Source organism: Neodiprion fabricii, chromosome 1 (genome assembly GCF_021155785.1).
Source record: "Neodiprion fabricii isolate iyNeoFabr1 chromosome 1, iyNeoFabr1.1, whole genome shotgun sequence".
Taxonomy (NCBI): Eukaryota; Metazoa; Arthropoda; class Insecta; order Hymenoptera; family Diprionidae; genus Neodiprion; species Neodiprion fabricii.
This window is the reverse complement of record NC_060239.1, coordinates 26,521,030-26,539,847: the sequence shown is the minus strand read 5'-3', so window position 1 is coordinate 26,539,847 and position 18,818 is coordinate 26,521,030. Positions and strand designations below refer to the sequence as shown.

At 42.5% G+C, this 18,818-nt stretch overlaps 2 protein-coding genes across 10 annotated transcripts in view; both read right to left on the bottom strand.

Moving 5' to 3' along the window:
- Window positions 1-2,821, bottom strand: LOC124182967 (popeye domain-containing protein 3-like). Of its 3 annotated transcripts, none has more exons than XM_046570852.1 (8): window positions 2,646-2,821; window positions 2,129-2,263; window positions 1,869-2,050; window positions 1,544-1,783; window positions 1,327-1,479; window positions 999-1,164; window positions 754-928; window positions 1-685 (listed from the first exon to the last, which is right to left on the bottom strand). In XM_046570852.1, the coding sequence occupies exons 1-8, from the start codon at window positions 2,701-2,703 to the stop codon at window positions 670-672; spliced, it is 1,125 nt and encodes a 374-aa protein (XP_046426808.1). In that variant the 5' UTR covers window positions 2,704-2,821; the 3' UTR covers window positions 1-669. The 3 variants fall into 3 exon arrangements, with proteins under 3 accessions (XP_046426808.1, XP_046426824.1, XP_046426816.1); XM_046570868.1 differs by having other exon boundaries at window positions 1,020-1,164; XM_046570860.1 differs by having other exon boundaries at window positions 1-928.
- Window positions 2,822-3,727: 906 nt separating this feature from the next.
- Window positions 3,728-18,818, bottom strand: part of LOC124187797 (protein qui-1) — an 89,329-nt gene continuing 74,238 nt past the window's right edge. The window contains exons 3-18 of one of the 7 annotated variants that reach the window (XM_046579976.1): window positions 17,677-18,003; window positions 13,703-15,282; window positions 11,374-11,453; window positions 11,136-11,258; window positions 10,854-10,996; window positions 10,466-10,623; window positions 8,679-10,375; window positions 8,332-8,572; window positions 7,523-8,181; window positions 7,138-7,447; window positions 6,827-7,052; window positions 6,547-6,742; window positions 5,884-6,400; window positions 5,134-5,400; window positions 4,198-4,227; window positions 3,728-3,940 (exon numbers count right to left, since the gene is read on the bottom strand). In XM_046579976.1, the coding sequence (XP_046435932.1) occupies window positions 3,927-3,940; window positions 4,198-4,227; window positions 5,134-5,400; window positions 5,884-6,400; window positions 6,547-6,742; window positions 6,827-7,052; window positions 7,138-7,447; window positions 7,523-8,181; window positions 8,332-8,572; window positions 8,679-10,375; window positions 10,466-10,623; window positions 10,854-10,996; window positions 11,136-11,258; window positions 11,374-11,453; window positions 13,703-13,811 (4,770 nt within the window). In that variant the 5' untranslated portion in view covers window positions 13,812-15,282; window positions 17,677-18,003 and the 3' untranslated portion in view covers window positions 3,728-3,926. Of the gene's footprint in view, window positions 3,941-4,197; window positions 4,228-5,133; window positions 5,401-5,883; window positions 6,401-6,546; window positions 6,743-6,826; window positions 7,053-7,137; window positions 7,448-7,522; window positions 8,182-8,331; window positions 8,573-8,678; window positions 10,376-10,465; window positions 10,624-10,853; window positions 10,997-11,135; window positions 11,259-11,373; window positions 11,454-13,702; window positions 15,283-17,676; window positions 18,004-18,622; window positions 18,646-18,818 lie in introns of those variants that run through there. The other 6 variants (XM_046579975.1, XM_046579974.1, XM_046579978.1 and 3 more) reach the window with 6 other exon arrangements.

The window sequence follows — 18,818 nt, the reverse complement described above, 5'->3', positions numbered from 1 at the left end:
TAATAAGAAGAATATAGATATCTTAACGTCTGTATACATAAATGAGGTAATTATTATATATGTGTGCGAGTGATTCGATATACTGCTATATGTAAATAATATATTGTACAATCTTAATGAAACTTAACAACGATCGATCAATTCTTAAAATTAAATCGTATAAATTTCGTTATTGCTATATTTATAATTTATCCATTGTTCAAGCACGGCTCTAGTCTCACTAAATCTGTCACCTGTCATCCGTAGCAAAAGTATCTTCACTACAAAACGCATTATACGTGCCATAATTATATAACACTAGCACACAAAGTGTAAAACATTTATTACTTGTGGTATCCGTGCAACAGCTGCAGGAATCTAGCTCGTTCTTCTAACCGCCGTACGTGTCACTCCAAAAGCGTAATATGCTAGGATATGGTTAAACAATCAACAGCCAACTATTCAATCGCCAAATCTACAAACTCCGAAATTCAACGAACCTCTACCTCCGCTCTTGCTAATATCGCCGAACACGCATCATTCAAACGTTTCAACACTCCGACTCAACGTCTTTCAACATTCTACATTTTCATTTGAATCGAGGATGAAATGCTCTCTCATTGTCAGAGTAAACTTAACCCTGTAAGGAGAGTACCTTCATTGCCACGGGAAGCCATTTCAAACCGTTGTCTAGCTGAACTGGAAGCTGAAAAATAAAAAAGCAGAGTCACCGCGGTCACTGCGTGAGACAGCCAGGATTCCTCCGCGACTTACTCTTCGTCTATCACCTCGCAGCTGTGATATTTGCTGGATGTATCAAGCCAGCTTTCTACTCCGCTGGAAGCGAGATCGTCGCAGGAAGGGAACTCTGGAAGAGGCTCCATGCTCGGAGCGCCTTTCTTCGTCAAATTATTTCCCACGGCACGATCCTTCGGCTTCGCACCACCGACTGAAATATTCATACAGTAACGTCCGTGCAGAGGAATTAGATACTACCGGAAAGGAACAGGCGACCAGACCATCGACTGGAGAGTGTTTACCGTTGTTGGACGCCAGCTTCGTTTCTTTGCGGCGAATCAAGGCCTGTCTCGATCCCCTCGGGCTTCTGTACTCCCCGCCGATACCCAAACCAGCACTGATGCTGGGGAGTCGAATGTCCAGATGCGAACCCTTGTCCGTAACGATCTGAACGAAGTTTAAAATGAGTGACGGTCGTGTCATTAAAACTAAAGTGTCGCGGTGACGATGATCGTTTGGGTTGAAGTAGGATCGATAACTCTTATAGTCGAGGGAGAATCGCGTTCGTCCTTCACCGTCTGGAGAATAATATTTTCCCTGCGAACTCACTTTGTTGTTCATTGCATAGAGCTTGGTGGCGATGTCCCTGGCTACGAGAGTTGTGAGAACGGTAGCAAGGTAAGCCTCCTTCACGAGAAGATACTCCAATGCAGTTCTCTGCCAAAACAAATACCTGCAAGAGCTTGCCGCGACTATCGATACCTGGAGAAATAATCGGTTGTATTTGAAAAATATGGAGAAGAGGCGAGCTGGATTACACTTTTACCTTAAATTTCTCGTCGACCGATGCTCGAGAGCTTTCGAATTCCGGCGAGTCGAGAAATTCGCAGGGTAAAATCGGGTGCAGGAAGTTGGAGTCGCTCAGCACGTTCACCTTGCCGTTCAGAAGAAGACCCAATCTGTCTGTCCTCGTTAAATTTTGCATCGCATAAGCCTCGCCGGCGTGCAATGACATTATTGTAGCAAATTCCGGCGAGACTAATCGTTTGAATTGAAGTCTGGAGACCTGTTTTTAAACAAGAATACCCAAGAGTAGAATAATTCGATGGTAATATCAGGCGAAACCAAAAATTTTGTGAAAATATTCTCACCTTGAAGGGGTAAAATAACGTGTGGTAGGCTTCTTCCAATTCAGGGTCAAACCTGATCGGCCTCATTCGATACACAATGTAAACCAGCTGTCCTATGTTCAAAACCAAGAAGCTGAAATTCCAGGAGAAGATGTCAGGGGCGCAAATAACGTGCCAAGCCCATCCGGAAAATAGTATAAATCCTGGAAGCGATATATTCAAGTGACTGCATCGCATTCAGCCATGGTTACGGGGAACTTTTTTTTATGTAAAAAACTTACCGACTATCAGAACAGAGTGCATGAAGAGTATTCCCTTCTTCGAAGACGGTGCGGAGTAGGACAAGGCGAAGCAAAAATTTGCCAATTGAAAGAGAATGTGCTGCGGCTGTTGCCACAGACACATAGCGGCGTTTCCTGGAAAAATTAATTAACGATTAGTCAACAACGAACGGACCGTTTAAACGTTTTTCCAGCTTAAAGCACAAAAATTAAATTGTGGAGTCAGAGGCTTCAGCTACGTCTGCTTTTACTTCTGACAATGAGCTGCTGAAACGTGTGTATATAACCTGAATAATCTTCACTCAGGGTATAACGAAAATAACATGCATAGTGAATTGATCGACGTCAATCAAGCTGACGCTACTATATCGCTGCAGTACAATAATAAAGAAGCGAAACGAGTTCGCTCGGCAAGGGAAATGAGACGAATGTATCCTGACGTAAGCCTTGACAAAGCTTTAAGAAGCCGATTGTAAGGCCAAACGAAAAGGTGCAAAGTCCGCAAATTTTCACTCACCATAATGTCCTGTTGTGTTATACGAAGGTAAAGGATCATGTCCCAATCCAGGACTCATTTTGCACAAAATGACAAAGAAATAAAAAAAAATAACCGGCTTTACACCTTATTATGCCATTCGGTAGTGAAAGGTTTGTTTTGATCGGACGCTAGGGTGAATCAACCACCCTTGGCGAGGGCGCAGTCGACGTCGAAACGCGCATGTTCGAGTCACCCGAAATCGATTCACCACCCGGTTAGTTCCCGCGGCACCCGTAGGTCCTGAGCCATTTTTCAACCCTCTCCGTGTATCGCATGGTAATGCTGCTTTTCGCTAATCCTAGTAGCCCACTCCCTATACAGATGGAGTTTAAGTGCGCTATCAATCAGACCCGACTCCCACGCAGGGATGCGATAAATAGCGATAGTACTGATCGCTGGTTGAACGAAAGGCATTCTCTGAAGATCACAAAAAAATTGAAATTTTCACGGCGCCCTGCTGAATTTTTTCAAAACACTGTCGTCCTACACTCAGCTTTTCCGAATCTCAATGGAATGGTTGGAGCAGGATCAAGGTTTTTTTTATGTAGATTGATTTACTCACGGCTCTATAAGCATGGTAATCTGACGTGTGCAAGTAATAAATTACCCATGTCAAGTAGGTTCTGTGAGAATTGAAATTGTCTCAAAAATATTAAATTCTGTACAAATTCAGTCCTTCTCTCCCTTATTTACTGAATAAAATGTAAATACGGACTATGATCCGAATTAAATCGTTGTGTGGATTCATGAAATTAGAATTTTTTTTTTAACATTCTTTCAATTTTACTCTACTGCAAATATTTGTTTGCAGCATAATATTTTCAACGAAATCACTTTGTCAGTAGCCTACAGCCACAATACATCGAATTCTATAACTTTTCATATTTTCGGAATCGGTTGTGATAATCCGATACGTATTAAAAGTGTCGAGCCGTAGACGACGACACAAGATTTCTAAATCCACCTGGAACAGTATAATACTCACACATCTGAGTGAAGAAGTATTATGCGTGTTGAATGGATAAACCTGGTCGACAAGGGAGGAAATTGGAGCATAGTAATTCGAAGTTTTTATAACTTTATTACGTAGAGTTACATTTTAGTTATTGCAGTGAAAGAATGACGCGAGTCTTACACCCCAAGGTCTGATAATGGGTGATAGTTGAGGAGGGATTCAGAGACGGGTGTGTCCAGAAGATTGTCCCTAATCTTCTGAGAAGTTGCGGGGAAAAAGCGCTTCGGAGAGTCAGCCATTGCAGATTAGCCGGGTAGATCTGAAACGAGGAATTGATATTGGCGCGGATGCATAATGACTGCCCGATTTTCAATAGATATGCAGTTCATCAGTTTTGTACTGGGTGTAGGGAAACTTACTTTCAGGTGTATGTTGAGATATAGGAATGTGCTTTGTTACGCATTCGCACAACGCGTGTAATTTATTCCACCAATCCCATGCCCATAACCATAAACCTTGGACCATTAGTCAAAAATAGATTGAACATGCTTTAAAAAAAAAAATATATCTACTCACAACCGTGCAAGGTGCATCCTGTTTCCTGTGCTACAAAAATTGAAAATACAATATTTGAGTACTTTGAAATAAATAGTCTCATGATCTACGAAATGCCTACAACGTGTGTCCTGCAAAGCGAATCAAAGTATGATACAAGTAAGTGTATTTAAATTTTATTCGTGAATGATTGAAACGAATGATCGGCTGGACCACACACATCTCGGTACAATCTTGAATTGTATACAAAGGAGTGAATTGTTCAAGATGAAGTTTCAAATATGAGAAAATATTATTCTTCAGATGCAATCGTTTGAAGGAGAAATGGTGTAAATCAGACATAGAAGATTGGCTAAGGTTATGAAAAGTGGTTTGCAAAATAACTAACGGACGTATCAAGACGCTGACATGAAACCAATAGGGCCGCGATTGAACCTGCTTGGGACTTAATCTTAGCTATAAAATCATTTCCAGCATTCAACCTTCGTCATGCATTATGTCAGGTGAGACAAAATAGCAACAGGAATATTTATGTTATACGTTGGTTTTCGAAAAAAGCCTGAAAACCGAAAACTCACCAAGCGAGTAGGTAGATGTTTCACTTTCCAGAATATTATATCGTAACGCAAAACTTCAAATATATTCCAAAGGAGCCAACAGAAGCAATGACATTTTTTCGAAATTACCCAAACATAGAATGATACATGAATATATCTCCATGCGAAGGTTTGAAAACAAGGTCTACGATGATGTATTTACTGTGACAATACAGTCCCAAGATACGAATTACATTTGAATACGTGAGGTAGGTAGGTAGGTAGGTAGGTAGGTAGGTAGGTACGTGTGACATAAATGTGTTCATATATCGTTTCCACATAGTAACTGCTAATACATCAATAGGTATTTGATATACAATGTAAAAGACTTAGGAGGCGACGCATGATACGGTTCGCCTACCTTCTTCCTCTGAGTCGGATATTCGGGTCGCTTGGAGAGAACTCTGTTTGGACAGCGTCCTGCCAAGACCTCTCGGTCTCGGCGGAGGTGATTGCTTATTCCAGAGTGCTTCCAGTTGATCAAAATGCTGGGATTGTGCAAGGGCTGCTTGTTCCGGACCCAATCCAGGCTGGGAACCAGCTAGGCCAGCTTTGCTGATTTCCTCCATTGACGCGCTAACGCTGAATCGACGCTTTAGACGTTCCTCAACCGCGGCGACCATTATACCTAAGAGAGTTGTTAATAATCCAAAATACTCAGGAATGGATGCAATGAATTTCACACTTTCAGACAAGTGTTATCACGTTTTACAATTGAACAAAGCATTACGCGTAGGTATGTCAAATTAATATCCGCTGCGCTGGTCTTAGGCGGTCCACACTTTCAAGCATTTTCTCACACGAGACTTGCGGTACTCTACGAAACTATTAATCACGTGAGTTGTAGTTCACACGTGACGAGCAGTTTAAAACATTACCTCGACATGGCAAGGCATCTGAATTATTTATAGACATAAGGAATGATCAAACACGTAGAACTCAACGAGCTGCCGTATGAGGCACTGAATAAAAATGATGTAATTAATCCGTAGGTTTCTTCATGTTATATCACGGCATTGCAAGATGCAAATATCTGCAGATCCCAAACCATTTTTACAACAGAATGTCAGCAAATGAGCCAATTTAGTAATAAAACAATTTCAGCCGTTACCTGAAGTCAAATGACCATATTTTCGCTGCCATGTATAAGTATCCAAGGACACTTCCTTTTTGAGCAATCTTCTTGCCGGTCGCTTCGGTCCGGGAGGCCTCAGATCTCTCGGAGCAACGTATTCTGGCAGCTTGACATATTGCGCGGGCGTATTGTGTAGACACAAAATCGGCAAGCACTTGTGTTCCAATAGGTGGAGCGCGAGTCTCGAACAATCGGTGGACATTTCGACCCCGAGAACCGGAACATGAAGCATTATGGAGCTGAGGGCAGTTCCCTTCTTCGTGTCCCATACAATCAAGCTCTTATCTTCACTCCCGGATACGGCCAAGGTACCATCCCCCGAAAGCCGAATACAAGTTACGTACCCTAGATGACCAGTCAGCGTGTGAAGATCTGCGCCCGTGTTTATATCCCAGACGATCAAATTCGCGTCTCTCGAACCCGAGACTACAATGGACTTGTCCGAAACGGCCACTGCCACGCACGTCACGTGATCGGTGTGTCCAACCAACACCTGCGAACAGGATTTGATTGATGATGATTGGATAAATGATATTGTAAGATTCCAGAACTGCATCAAAGTTGAACTGCAATGATATGGTGCAAGACTGAACGTCGGAATGGATTGCTTACATTCAATCGAGCAAAGTGTAAACAAACCTGGGACAATTTTCCTCCAGCAAGTTGCCAGACTTTTAAGCTCATGTCTCTGGAGCCGGTAATGAGGGATTGAGAATCAGGGGTAACAACGAGACAAGTGATATCTTGGGAGTGAGAAACCGGGTATTTTTCCTCCGGTCCCAATCCCAGTCCCAATATTCTAATATGGTTGTCTCCGGACCCGCAGACTGTGTATCTGGAAATAATGTGAGCGGTTAATCGGGACAATACTTGGTGGCTCTGTGATTCACAAAAGAGCTTCTGGTTACATTGTCGTTACCTCATGTCAGAAGCTACTGCAAAACATCGGCCCGGGCCGCACAGAGACTGGATTAACGTTCCGCTGTCAGCAGCCCACACCCTGATGGCACCACCCCTATCAGAGCTGACGACTCTTCTTCCATCAAGCATCACAGTCACAGCAGTAACGGGAGCCTGATGTTTGAAGGTGGCGACTACCAGGCCCAACGTCAGTCCCCAGACTCTCACGGTTTTATCTTCGGAACCTGAAGCAGTGGAAGTTGTTAAAAAAATGTGACCACTGTTCATTATCAGGCGTTTAACTACCTATAATCATTGGGCGCTTTGTACCTGACGCTGCGAAGAGTCCCGAAGCCGAAAACGCGACGCAAGTAACACTTGCGATGTGGCCTTCCAAGGTGGAAACTAGTTCATGAGTATTCAACTGCCACAAGTTAACTAGAGAGTCGACACCACCGGTAACTGCCATGGCGCCATCTCTGGACACATCTAAACAGGAAATTGGAGCACCGTGAGGTTGAAGGGATTCCTGCTTTCCACCAGACTTCGTTGGTCGCGGGGCAACCTCTTCGCCGCGGAAACTCCAATAAGTCACTCGACCTCCGCCAGCGGTTATCAAGAAATCATCTTTCTCGGTTACCTGAACACAAGTCCTGATTGTGTAACAAGTCACTAGAATTTTCTGCAGTTCTGACCGATAGTCAATAAGACTCACCTTGACGGATGTCACATCTGCCGATGGACTAGCAGGTAGAGCTTTCGTCAATCTTCCGCTATGCATGTCGAAGACAGAGACCCTTCCGTCAACTCCACCTGCCACAGCTCTTCTGCAATCCTTAGCGAGACATACGCTTTTGATCGGTCCTTGGTGACCTCGTAGCGTATGTATCTCAGTACCAGTCGCCAGAGAGCGAAGGTACAATTTTTTATCCTCACAAGCAGCTAGCAGGAATACCGAGTCCGTGGACACATCGAGCATTGTAACCGGAGAGGGAAGAGGGATGGTATTCAACAAAGTAAAGCTCTCTAGCGACCAGAGGCAAACAGTTGCGTCGTATGAACCAGAAACCAAAACTTCTCCAGCAGAATCGACGCGCAATGAAGTCACTGGACCACGGTGATGGTCTACCTTCATTAGTACTTCACCAGTCAATAATCGCGTTGCTATAATCCTAGAATCTTCACCACCGCTAACGATTATCGAATTTCCCATTGCTGGCGTCAAAGATAGCACTGGAGCAATGTGCTCACAAATTCGTTGCTTCATAATCAATTCTTTCATGTCCCATACGATTATAGATGTATCTTCAGATCCAGTCATCAAATACTGAGACTGCTTCGTGATAGCCAGACATGATATTGGTCCCGAATGGCCTGTAAGGTATAGTTGTTACAAATGCAAATCACAGATTGATAATCACAAATTGTGATCGTAAATCACGATTGCAGATGGTTACTGTTTGTAGATGATGACCAAGTCTCCAGAAAGAAGCTGTGCGATTGCAGAAAGGGAAATATAATAACCTTTGAATGTGTGTACTAGCTGTCCCGACATCACGTGCCACAGTTCAGCATCGCCTTGAGGAGGTACCACCACCACGTGTTGGCCTGATGGCGCAGCTTCGATCAGTCTGACACCTTGTGGACAGGATAAAGCACGAATTTGTAAAGGCAGAGGAGGTTGTAGCCAGCCATTCAGTGGAACTAACAGCGGTGCAGCATATCCATCGCACCATGCCATCGCTGCCATGACCATTCGACTAACCTAGGAGAGTATGGACCGTTGTGAGAAAAGTATGGAATAATAAATTCGATGGAATTAAACAATTCATAACACATACGTACACGTGATGAGACATATTGATCCTTACCAAATCTCCTTCATCCTCAGCGACGGGTCTCAACCAGCAAATTAACTGAGCTCCCAACTGTAACGGATCCCTTGTCAACACGTCGCTAGACTTTCGAACGGCGTAATAAACTAGTTCGAGGTCCCTTTCAAGTAAATACCTCCTGGCATGTTCCAATACGCATCGTAAGTAGCTCACAGATATCATCTGGACAGCGGCCAGCAAGAAATCAAATGCGCAGACAGCCAATCTTTTCAATCGATCAACGTCACCAGCTCGAAGGAGATGTAGCCAGGCTTCTTCGACGTGACGAATAGTGTAAGTAATATCTTGCGATCTGGGCGCACTTTGAAATGGAGTTTCCTTTGCCGGTGCTGAATCCGAATCTTCAGGAGGTTTTTGATCACTCTCCTCGGAATCTTCGGTGAAGAATAAGTTCGCCACTTCGCCGTACGCTGACCGTGAAGCGTCTTGGGTAGCTAAATATCGTTTTCGAGCCATTTCCCCGCTTGACCAACGCCACGAAAACATCAAACGCCCACTCATGACTCGAACTTTAAGCCACGGAGTCATAGTTCGCCTCACTAAACACCATGTCGCAAAGCCAAACTGACCACTAGCGAGTACCAGAGGTCCATCGTCTCCCGTAGGCATTATCAACTCCAAGATTTCCGTCTCCGACAGCCCGTACTCCGTGCACGCCAAAAGGGACCCAATCCGGTTTGCTGCCTTGTGACCAATCAATCGTTCCAGTCTGTCAAAAGCGGCCTCAACATCAGGTACATTGCTTTTGACCTCCGGTAATTCAATGAGTATTTCCGGGCTCCGCAGTCTCTCTTTTTGGAGTGGAGTTAACCTCAAAGCTTCAGGTGGAACGGCGGTGGTTGCGATGAAATGCACACCTTTTGGTAGATTCAAAGGCAGCCAAGACAACGCGGCGACTATGTCGCATTCCAATGGATGCAGCCGATGCAGGTCGTCAACCAATATAACGAGCTGTTCCGACATTGGATTTTCTTCGATTCCTCGCATTATCTGACTGAACCAGTTGTTCAAGTACAAGGGATCGAAGGATGCATCTCTCGGCAAATTGCCATCGTTGTTACCGGACAAAAATCCTATATGTTCGCAGAGAACTCTGAGCAATTCTAAACTATAAGCCGACCTTGGAGTTGATGTGCACAGCCTAACGATACGTACAGTTGGTCCATTGAACCAGCTTGGCACTTTTTCATATACAGTAGCCAGGATTGCTGATTTCCCAGAGGACTTTGGACCCCATACCAGTACTGGTCCATGCTTTCTATCCCTTCCGGCTAGCAGCAATTCTTTAATTTGGCCTATGGCCTTCACATCTTCATCCGCGGGGCTCACATTTCTCAACAAACTCAAATGCGCCAAACTTTCCGCGTAAACTGCCTGCACCATTTTCTTTCGACTTTTGATCTCGGGATCAGTTTCAACCGACTCATTCACCAAGAATTGAATCCTGTCTAATACCTGTTGACGCATTCGTGTCAAGTATTTATCGTGCGACAGACAATCGGAGTCAATTCCACCGGGCTTGTATTCCACCTCGTATTCCATTACATTCTCCTCTGGTAAGCTACTTCCGATTCTAGATTTAAGCGTCGATGCTCCAGGCTCTACGGTAGGTGCCGTAGAACCAGACCAATTTCGTACGATCGCTATCACGCCATTACCATCTTCATCCAAACCTAAGTGGAGTAAAAGTGACGTAAAGCAAGCCTGAGATTCATAGCAAATCGTAAAAGTTAACTGAATCAGCTATCATTCATCCTACGTACTTAGGCCGTGTTCTAATTGTCGTTCTGCGGTTGACTGTAATATATTTTTGATCTCGGTGTTGTCTGGGTATTCCAAAATGGCCGATTCTGCTGCTATTTTTAACGCTTTTCTTAAATTTGACTCGTGCTGGTGCCAATCATCGTGAGCAGTCTCCTCGCTGCACAGACAATTCATCGAACGTTCGTTGTCAGTATCACGGATCTTACCACAGGTACAAGGGCGTTGTAATGAAATTTGACTCTACTTCGAATGTTTGGAAACATTTCCCGCAATTAAATTTAAAACAAGAATTTTCAGTACAGGAAATTTGAACCTAAGCTTGATTAATTCATATCCATCAATGCTGAGAAACATTGATTATCTGCAAGAGCACAATGCAATGATTACCTGGAAGCTTTCAGGACGTAACAATCTCCGTCGTGTGTGTAATATTCTTCGAGGAAGTTACAGTGAGTGAGGAGGGCCTTATATGTTTCTTGCGTAAATTTCGTCGGTACCCAACCACTTTTATAAGCTGCGCCAACCAGTAGCTAGAAACAAAAAAACGTGTCCCAGGAACAGTTCAATCGTCCGTCAACCCAGAACAAAATCTAGGTACTACTGCCGTGACAAAATATACGTTAATTATATGCGATGAAGGAAATTCGATGTTGATGTTGTAGCACTCACCAAAAAAAAACACCCTCTGGAATGACGATGCGATGCGGTTATTTCTTCCAAGAACAATTCCGCAAGTCGTGGATTGACATCGGGATCCTTATCAGTTCCGTACTGCATGTCCACCAGCAGCACCTAAACAACGAGAATCACGAATCTCCGTGGTTGAAATAAATTTGTAACAGGTCATCATCTCCCAATCAGTCAAAATGAATTCTTATGGGATGAGGCGTCAGTGGAAAAAGCGTACCTCGATTCCCATGTCATCGTAAATAGCTTGCAGCTCCGGTCCAACTCCTTCGAGAATCTGCTTCCTCTCTTCGACGAACTCTGAAAGCAGTAATTTTAATATTAAAAAAATGAAATACGGTTAGAGAATATTAATAAAGTGAAATTGGGGTGATGGCCTAGTTTCTTTTGACCCGTCCCCTATACAAATTACATGCCGGAGTGCATCTCGTTAAAATTTGCATCTGCAAGCCCCTCCAGAATCAGCACTTCCCGGATTAAATTATTGCTCTTGCTAGAGGAACGGAAATGCGGTGCATTCGCACTCTGTCTAACTAACTATATAAACGGAGGATGAAGTGAAACGGAGAGACTTGGAATAATTCAATTTACACCGTGTTATGTAAATCCGAAGCTTCAATGCTACACTATAGCACGGGCAGATTCCAGTCTTTGTAATTTAACTTTGAAGATTGTGGACCCAGTTTAACGAACTGTTGAGTCTGCAGAGTAGTGAACCGTATGGTAAGCGTTTGAGACGCGAATCTTCTCCCGCTCGCATCTTATTGGCATATTGGAAATACAAACGGGGTTGAAGGCTGAGGGCCAAAACTCGATTAGATTCGATTCACATCGATGCCACGGCAGATTAAGCCAAGATTCTGGATACTAAATAAATTCGGAAGAAAGCCCGTTGCAACTCCTGATATTTATTTAAAACCGATGTAGTATTATCACGATCTAATTGCCCTAAGGCTGCTCAAATTAACCCAAAGTAATCTCAACTCGCACCACGGAATATATCTTACCTATACTGACACGTATATCGATTTCTTGTATCTCGGAATTAAATTCTTCCAAAGTGCTAAATCAACTTTGATATGGAGTCCGACATTTACCAGGGAACCTTTTATTCCATTCAAAAATGTGAAATTAAACCTTAAACATCGATCCCTACATCAATCATGGAGTATTCGAGATTCAACCCCTGTGTAAGCTATTTCCATCGGGGCATTTATCTCGTTTAATGCTTCCACGTGATTTCATGTTTGACTCGACGTTCCCCAGATAGGAGGGTCGAATTTTCGACACGCTTGGACTCTCCGCTGTCGGTTGCGTTGAAAAAATACAAGTAAACGAACAGCATTTATGTACATCGCGTTCTGACTTTGAATTTGAGAAATTTCGTGCTAAAAAGTGAAATTCGTCGAGAGTAAGTGAGCAAGAAGAAAACACAATACAAACAGAGAGCATTTTAGAATGTAAATAACCTATGTGGAGTTTACGCAGCCGTTTTACTGTCCTTAAAAGCTTAAGTTCCTCCAGGGATAAAAGTTCTGTAACCCGGGAAGGACTCGAAGGGTTTCTATGCAGCACACGGTCCTGTCGAAGGAACAGCTTACGGGATTGTCAGAATACATTTGCAAACCGTAGCAGGTACAGAGAATGTTCCAAAGCCTTCTCAGGTAATCTCGCCTCCAGAGGTATAAATCTCGGAAATCCTTGCGCGTAGTGTGTCGATCCGACCAGAAGCGCTTTTCAGGCAAAACGTACGAGACAGTCAAGATAAAACGACATTTACTGGAAAAATCGTGGAGTCGAAACTTTGAGTAAATTGGTAAGTTTGAATATTCCCCCAAGCTGTATTGCGAATACGGAAAAGGCATCGAGCGATGTTAATATATGTACAACGAGAACAGATAAATCCTTTAATTTGCATAGGTTCCAGCTGTTCACGGTGTTTCCCTGGTGAACAGGTATTGATTTTGCTTTCGGTAAAACCGTGACAAAACGCAGAGTGCTAAAATAACTGGGGATGTTTTAGCCGCGAAAGTGGCCGGAGAGCTTGTTGGAAAAGCGTGTCGTTGTTGGATTCGAAAATAACAGGGTCAACACTTGAAAAGTGTATTACGAACGTCCCGAAAAGAAAGCAGCCTAATGCATTTCAAATGTACGAGCTGAAGCGGTGGTCCTTTCGCGAGGGAGTAAAAATATCGCACAACAGGGGCGTTTCCGTTCCTTCTCTCCGCGAGAGATGATGAATGTTTTTACCCAGCGGTGTGCCAGGGGAACGCTATCCATTACCATACGTGAAATCTAGTTTGCATATCACAGAGACGTGTTACCGGTTAGCGCAGGTCATGTGCACCGTAACGAAATAATGCCATCTGGAATGTTAATCGACCGGATGCAACCTCGGCACGGTAAATGTACAGCATGAAGGTTGACGGGAGATTAGCTTCGGACTTAGACGGAAACTGGACTTCATTCGGTCAGTACGAAAAAGCAAGGAGACGAACGTCGAAAGACAAATGGCCGAGGAATATAGAGGCAAGGATTGCTGCACTTACCGTCACGTTCCCCGGCAATGAATATCTTGATGAGACGGGGGGCGGGAAGGTGCGCCGGGGGCGGTCCACCTTTTATGACCCCCGCTATCAGCTCCACTTCCAAATTCATCGCGCGTCTGTTTTTGACACACGGCGACCTTCGAACGTGATAAAGTAAAAACTTAGTCAAAATTCTGAAGATGGGTGTGCTTCTTTTGTCTCGATGAATACAATGCCGCTTGATGAATACTTTTCCTTACTCGTCTTCGTCGTCTTGCGGCTCTTGATTTCCTCGGCGTATAATGTGCTGTTCCACCGGATCTTTGCCGAGATCACGAGCCAGCGATCAACCCCTTTGTCAATTTGCCGTATCACAGATTGCTTGCGTCGGACAAACTTCCCCGAATCTTCCGTTACAGGTACGTCTGTCGCGTTTGGATTGTCATTTTCATTCTCTCTCTTCTTTACTCGACGTACGTGTATCAGAGTTTTTACTAGCGACACCCAAGTACCTTATGCTTTTCTTTTTAATTGCGTTTCGTGATTTCTTTTCCACAACTAACGATCTTAACGCGTTGTAACGAAACTTACTACTGTTTTACGTTGCTGTATTTCTTTCTCTGTACTTATTTTTATCATTTTCAACTCTACTCCACATCGTATTTATATATTTTTTCGCTTTCTCTTTTTAGGCAATTAGAGATCGAAGCATTATGAATATTCTCATTAGAATTACACTTTTCCAATGGACTGACAACGTGTCGGGTTACAAATCAACTGTGTTCATTCGCTTTCTGCTCAACAGTAGCGATGTAAATAGACGTACAATATATTTATATAATTCATGTATAGATAAATTCATTTGATAATATTCTACTCTACATGATTCAACAAATAACATGTATAACTATTTGCTCTCAATAAAATGTTGATAAATTTCAATTATACCTGCTCGGTATAAAACAAACTACTTCAACTTTAAAATTTATGTTTAAAGATAAACATTGAAATTACGTTTTATTTCTATTTTCGTTTTGTTAATATATACTTTTTTTTCTTTCTTTTTTAATATTATAACTAGGATTGTCTTCGCTATGGGTCGCGTTATTTATTACACTTACATCGAATTTACTTTTTAAATCGATGATATTTACTTACTGTACGATAATCAGTTGAGATTCGACGTTCTTACGTTATACTAGAGTTAGTTGCTAACTGTTTTGCGACTAAAATCATTCGAATCTGGCTGATTGTTCAATGATTAACTAATTGTATATTTACTACATTCGGGCAAGTTGTTCGTTCGTTTCAAATTCGCATATGTTTTTATACCTCACAGAGTAATATTCTACGGTAATATTTTTAGTACATTAAATCCTTATCGAAATATTAGGTTTTTTTATGAAATACTTTAAATACTGGCGACTAGAGTACGTTTCCTACTGCCTTTTAATAGTTTTGCATCAATCAAATTTCTCTAATACTCTGATGTTGTGCTCGGTAGCTTGTTCAAGCTAGCTCCGCAGCTCTCATCGACGATCTGCTAGGGCTGGTTGCCCCTCACTATGTAAAACCCATGTTTGCTGCTGAATTTTTCCCTCCTGAAACAACAAGTGAAAAGGATAATTTCACAACCTGTAAACGTGCAAATTGTTAAATCGTCGACATTAAAATAAAACAGGGGATTAATTCGGCGGGCTTTGATGGAGCAAGTCTAAGAATTTCCGGCTGGGATGAGTTACGAGTTCACAAAACATTAATAAATCAAATTTTTCTTATTTGCTTTTCATTTTGTTCTAAAAATAACTGAAAAAATTCATGACCGACATAATCTAAAATTTTGTCAGTGCTAACTTGAGAAAAACCCCGTCGATTAAAACCAAATTCATCCAAATCGGTTCATTTGTTTTCCAAATATCGTCGGAACAAAAATTGATCTCACACACGCTTCCACACGTCCGTCCGAAAATGGTGGAAGGTGATTGTCTGGACCTTGAAACGTCGAATCTGGTAAAACCTCGATTTCACATTTTTCGAGTGATTATCACAACTTCGCTTATTCTTCAAGCCTCCAAAAAACTGAAGCGGGAAGTTAGCAAGATATACTTACTCTACACTTGTGTATCTGTTCAAATACACAACTGTCCGAAGTCTGACAATGACGTACTTCAAGCCTGGGCAATTATCGGAGCGGAGAAATAAGCGGTATAAGTGCTCCGAGTACCGGCGTATAGGAATTGATCTGCATGGCTAGTTTTATAAGTTATTCCCTAAGCCAATTAGAGACTGGAACATCTCCAAAGCTTCTATATAACGTTTCTGACTCGGAAGAGTCCGGAAGTATACAGTCGTCGCTAATTAAAACTGAACGGAGGTTCGTACAGGAGATATTATTATTTAATAATAACTTTCAAGTAATTTTACCCAACTGTTATAGAATACGGAAATGTATACACCGAGTCTTTATCGAGTATCAGCATTAAATATCTTCGAATTTCAGCGAGCGAGAGTTATTGTACATACCGATCACAATCTTTCCCCTTAAAACACTTGAAAGTTCGTTAATATTAGCAAGTCCTCGCAGAAATGGAAGAACGGGAATGAAACGACGGTATTTGAACGGTCTGCTAATGGATTGCCAGGCTTTCCATAGTTTGCTCTAGTTTTATTAGCCCAGAAACGAAGCACCCCATTCTTGAGTAAAGCATTGACTTTTAGTCAACGTTCATCTATTTGTCTTCATTGAAAGAGACCAAAATCGGTCTAGAGAATGTTTGCACATGAGGCATTTCACGTGAAGCGAATAGGGAAAAAAATATGAGGTTTTGAAATTCGTTCATATTTGGCCAAATTATACTTCTAGAAGGTGTGAATGTGAACGCCCATTATTTTTTTTTTCCCCTATGAGGTTTAGTCGTCAAGTTATGTGCTTCTGAAGAATTGACGTACTTGAAATAAAAGTTTTCAGAAGCAGTTTTTCCTATGTACTTTAAGCTATTTTTGAGATTTATTTGAAAAAAAAAAATTAAGTTATCCAAATTCTGAATTGAAATGTTGGCTTCCAGTTTTTTTACATGAAAAAAAATCTAATTTCGAATCTGAGTTCATAATCAAAAAGAACAGTAAATCTTCTATAGAAACTACTGTCTTTAATATTTTATTGCAAATTTGTTCAATTGAAAAAACTGCTTCAAAAAAATCCCTATTTCAATTACGTCGATTCTATAGAAGCCCATAAATTGACAACTAAACCTCACAAAAAAGAAGTGGGTGTTCACATTCATACCTTCTAGAAGTACAATTAGGCCAAATATGAAAGAATATCAAAAACATTTTTTTCGTCGTCCGCTTCACGAGAAGTGCTCCAGGGACCAATGCCTTGGAGATGAAAAGTTGTACCAATATTCCAATGCCTATTTTGCTGCTGTTTACATGCCGCGAAATAAACGTGTCGATTTTTCGTCGGTGACGCTAATTTGGCCGATAGAAAGAACGAAATGTGGGTTCCATAGGTGTTTCGCAGCCCGCAATCGACTGACGGTTTATTTAACGTCGATCTAACGTATATCGAGCACGTAGGTCTATCACTTCTTGAAAATTGCGAGTAGCGAGTATTTGTCGGTTCAGTGATTTAGAATTACTGCTTTGTACTGGTCTTTGTATGTTCAAAAATGGCCGCTTAAGGACGGATAAGAGCATAATACCCGTCTGGAATGGAAAAGTAACTTTCAACTCAGCTCTTGCAACTTTCTCTTCTCGCGACAATTTTGCCACCACGGATTTCCAACTTTCCGGATTATTCTATTCCTAAGGGTTCAACCTTCCCGTGGGCTCAGTTTCTCCCGAAATACTTCGTAATCTGTCAGAAAAGTATCGCCGTGGAATTCACAATACTGGTGATAGATGCATTTACCACGGACGCCATGGTATATCGATCCACCAAAGGCACCATGCGGCGAGACGCGTCATAGCTTTAAAAACGTTCAAGTAATCACATTTCATGTGGTAAGACTCGTTCCTACTCAAAACCTCGTTCTGAATTCCAGATCTCCGAGTCTTGCCTACCACGTGGCATGTACATTCGGACCAGAATGGGCGAGTAAGGCATCAGCATAGGGTAGCGATGGTCCCGTCAAACCAGGGTGACAGCTGTCACGTGATAGCTGATGGTCCCGACCAGCGTAATCCCCGCGTTTCAGAAATAAGGCTGAGCGACATATTGCAGCGCGAAAATGGAAGATCCACGGAAGATTTATTTACGGGTTGGCTTTTAGGCGTGTAGGGACATGGATTGCAGATAGTAAGGTCTGTTATACATCCGTCTGAAAATTGAATTCGAAAAGATGTTCGAGCTGAAAGGTAATCTTTTCTGATGCAGTGCAGATGAAGTGATAGATCTACTGAATCGTCGAGAGAGTCGGTGCTCCACGTAGAAACAACTCAATAACCATGAAAAATAAGCTGTCAACTAAAAATACTAGTGAACCGTTGCAGCAGGATCAATGATAAAAATTGCTGCTTCGCCGAATAAAGCACTGCAAGCAATTCAGCGACATCACTACTGTGTCAGAATCAGAAAATTGTGGTTTTCCGTTGACGCAACGACGCAGCAATTTCCTCTGTTTGTTCAACAAAATCATCTGACGGTAAAGTTCGGTTGATTTAAAAGAGAAACCAATAATGGACCCCGAGCTTGCGAATAGAATTCTGGTGCAAATGCAGAGAAAATTGCAGGTTAAATCAGCGAAAACCACGCTCCGTGTGCGCCATTGATGACAACACGCGCTAATCGTTGGCTATGTGAGTACGGTAAACGCCGTTGGTAATTAAAGTTTGAAACATTCGGCGGCAGTAGTTAATCCGCGTTGCGTTCAGACGCGGTAGCCTGACAATCCGAGCCTCCGACTCGTAAACCTAGTCAACAGTGTAGCGGCTACCAACGTCATTGGATTCGTTCCGAGCCGTCAACTGACGGCGGTTTTACGAGCTGTCCAAGCGTAATTGGAGGGGTATTGTCTGCCCGTTGTTGGCCGCACTCAATCCTCAGGAAAGGTAATAAGGCCGGTGCGTGTACGAGGAATTGCTCTTTCCGTGTATACATTCTTTCCTTTTCATTTTTCCAAGGTGGACCGAACCG

What these genes read in the sequence shown, in the direction of transcription:
- LOC124182967 (XM_046570852.1), bottom strand. Translation starts at nt 2,703, where the DNA reads ATGAGTCCTGGATTGGGACATGATCCTTTACCTTCGTATAACACAACA. An exon ending in TAACACAACAGGACATTATG is followed by an intron (nt 2,264 to 2,645) that starts GTGAGTGAAAAT and finishes TAATTTTTCCAG; the next exon opens with GAAACGCCGCTATGTGTCTG. An exon ending in CGTTATTTTACCCCTTCAAG is followed by an intron (nt 1,784 to 1,868) that starts GTGAGAATATTT and finishes GTTTAAAAACAG; the next exon opens with GTCTCCAGACTTCAATTCAA.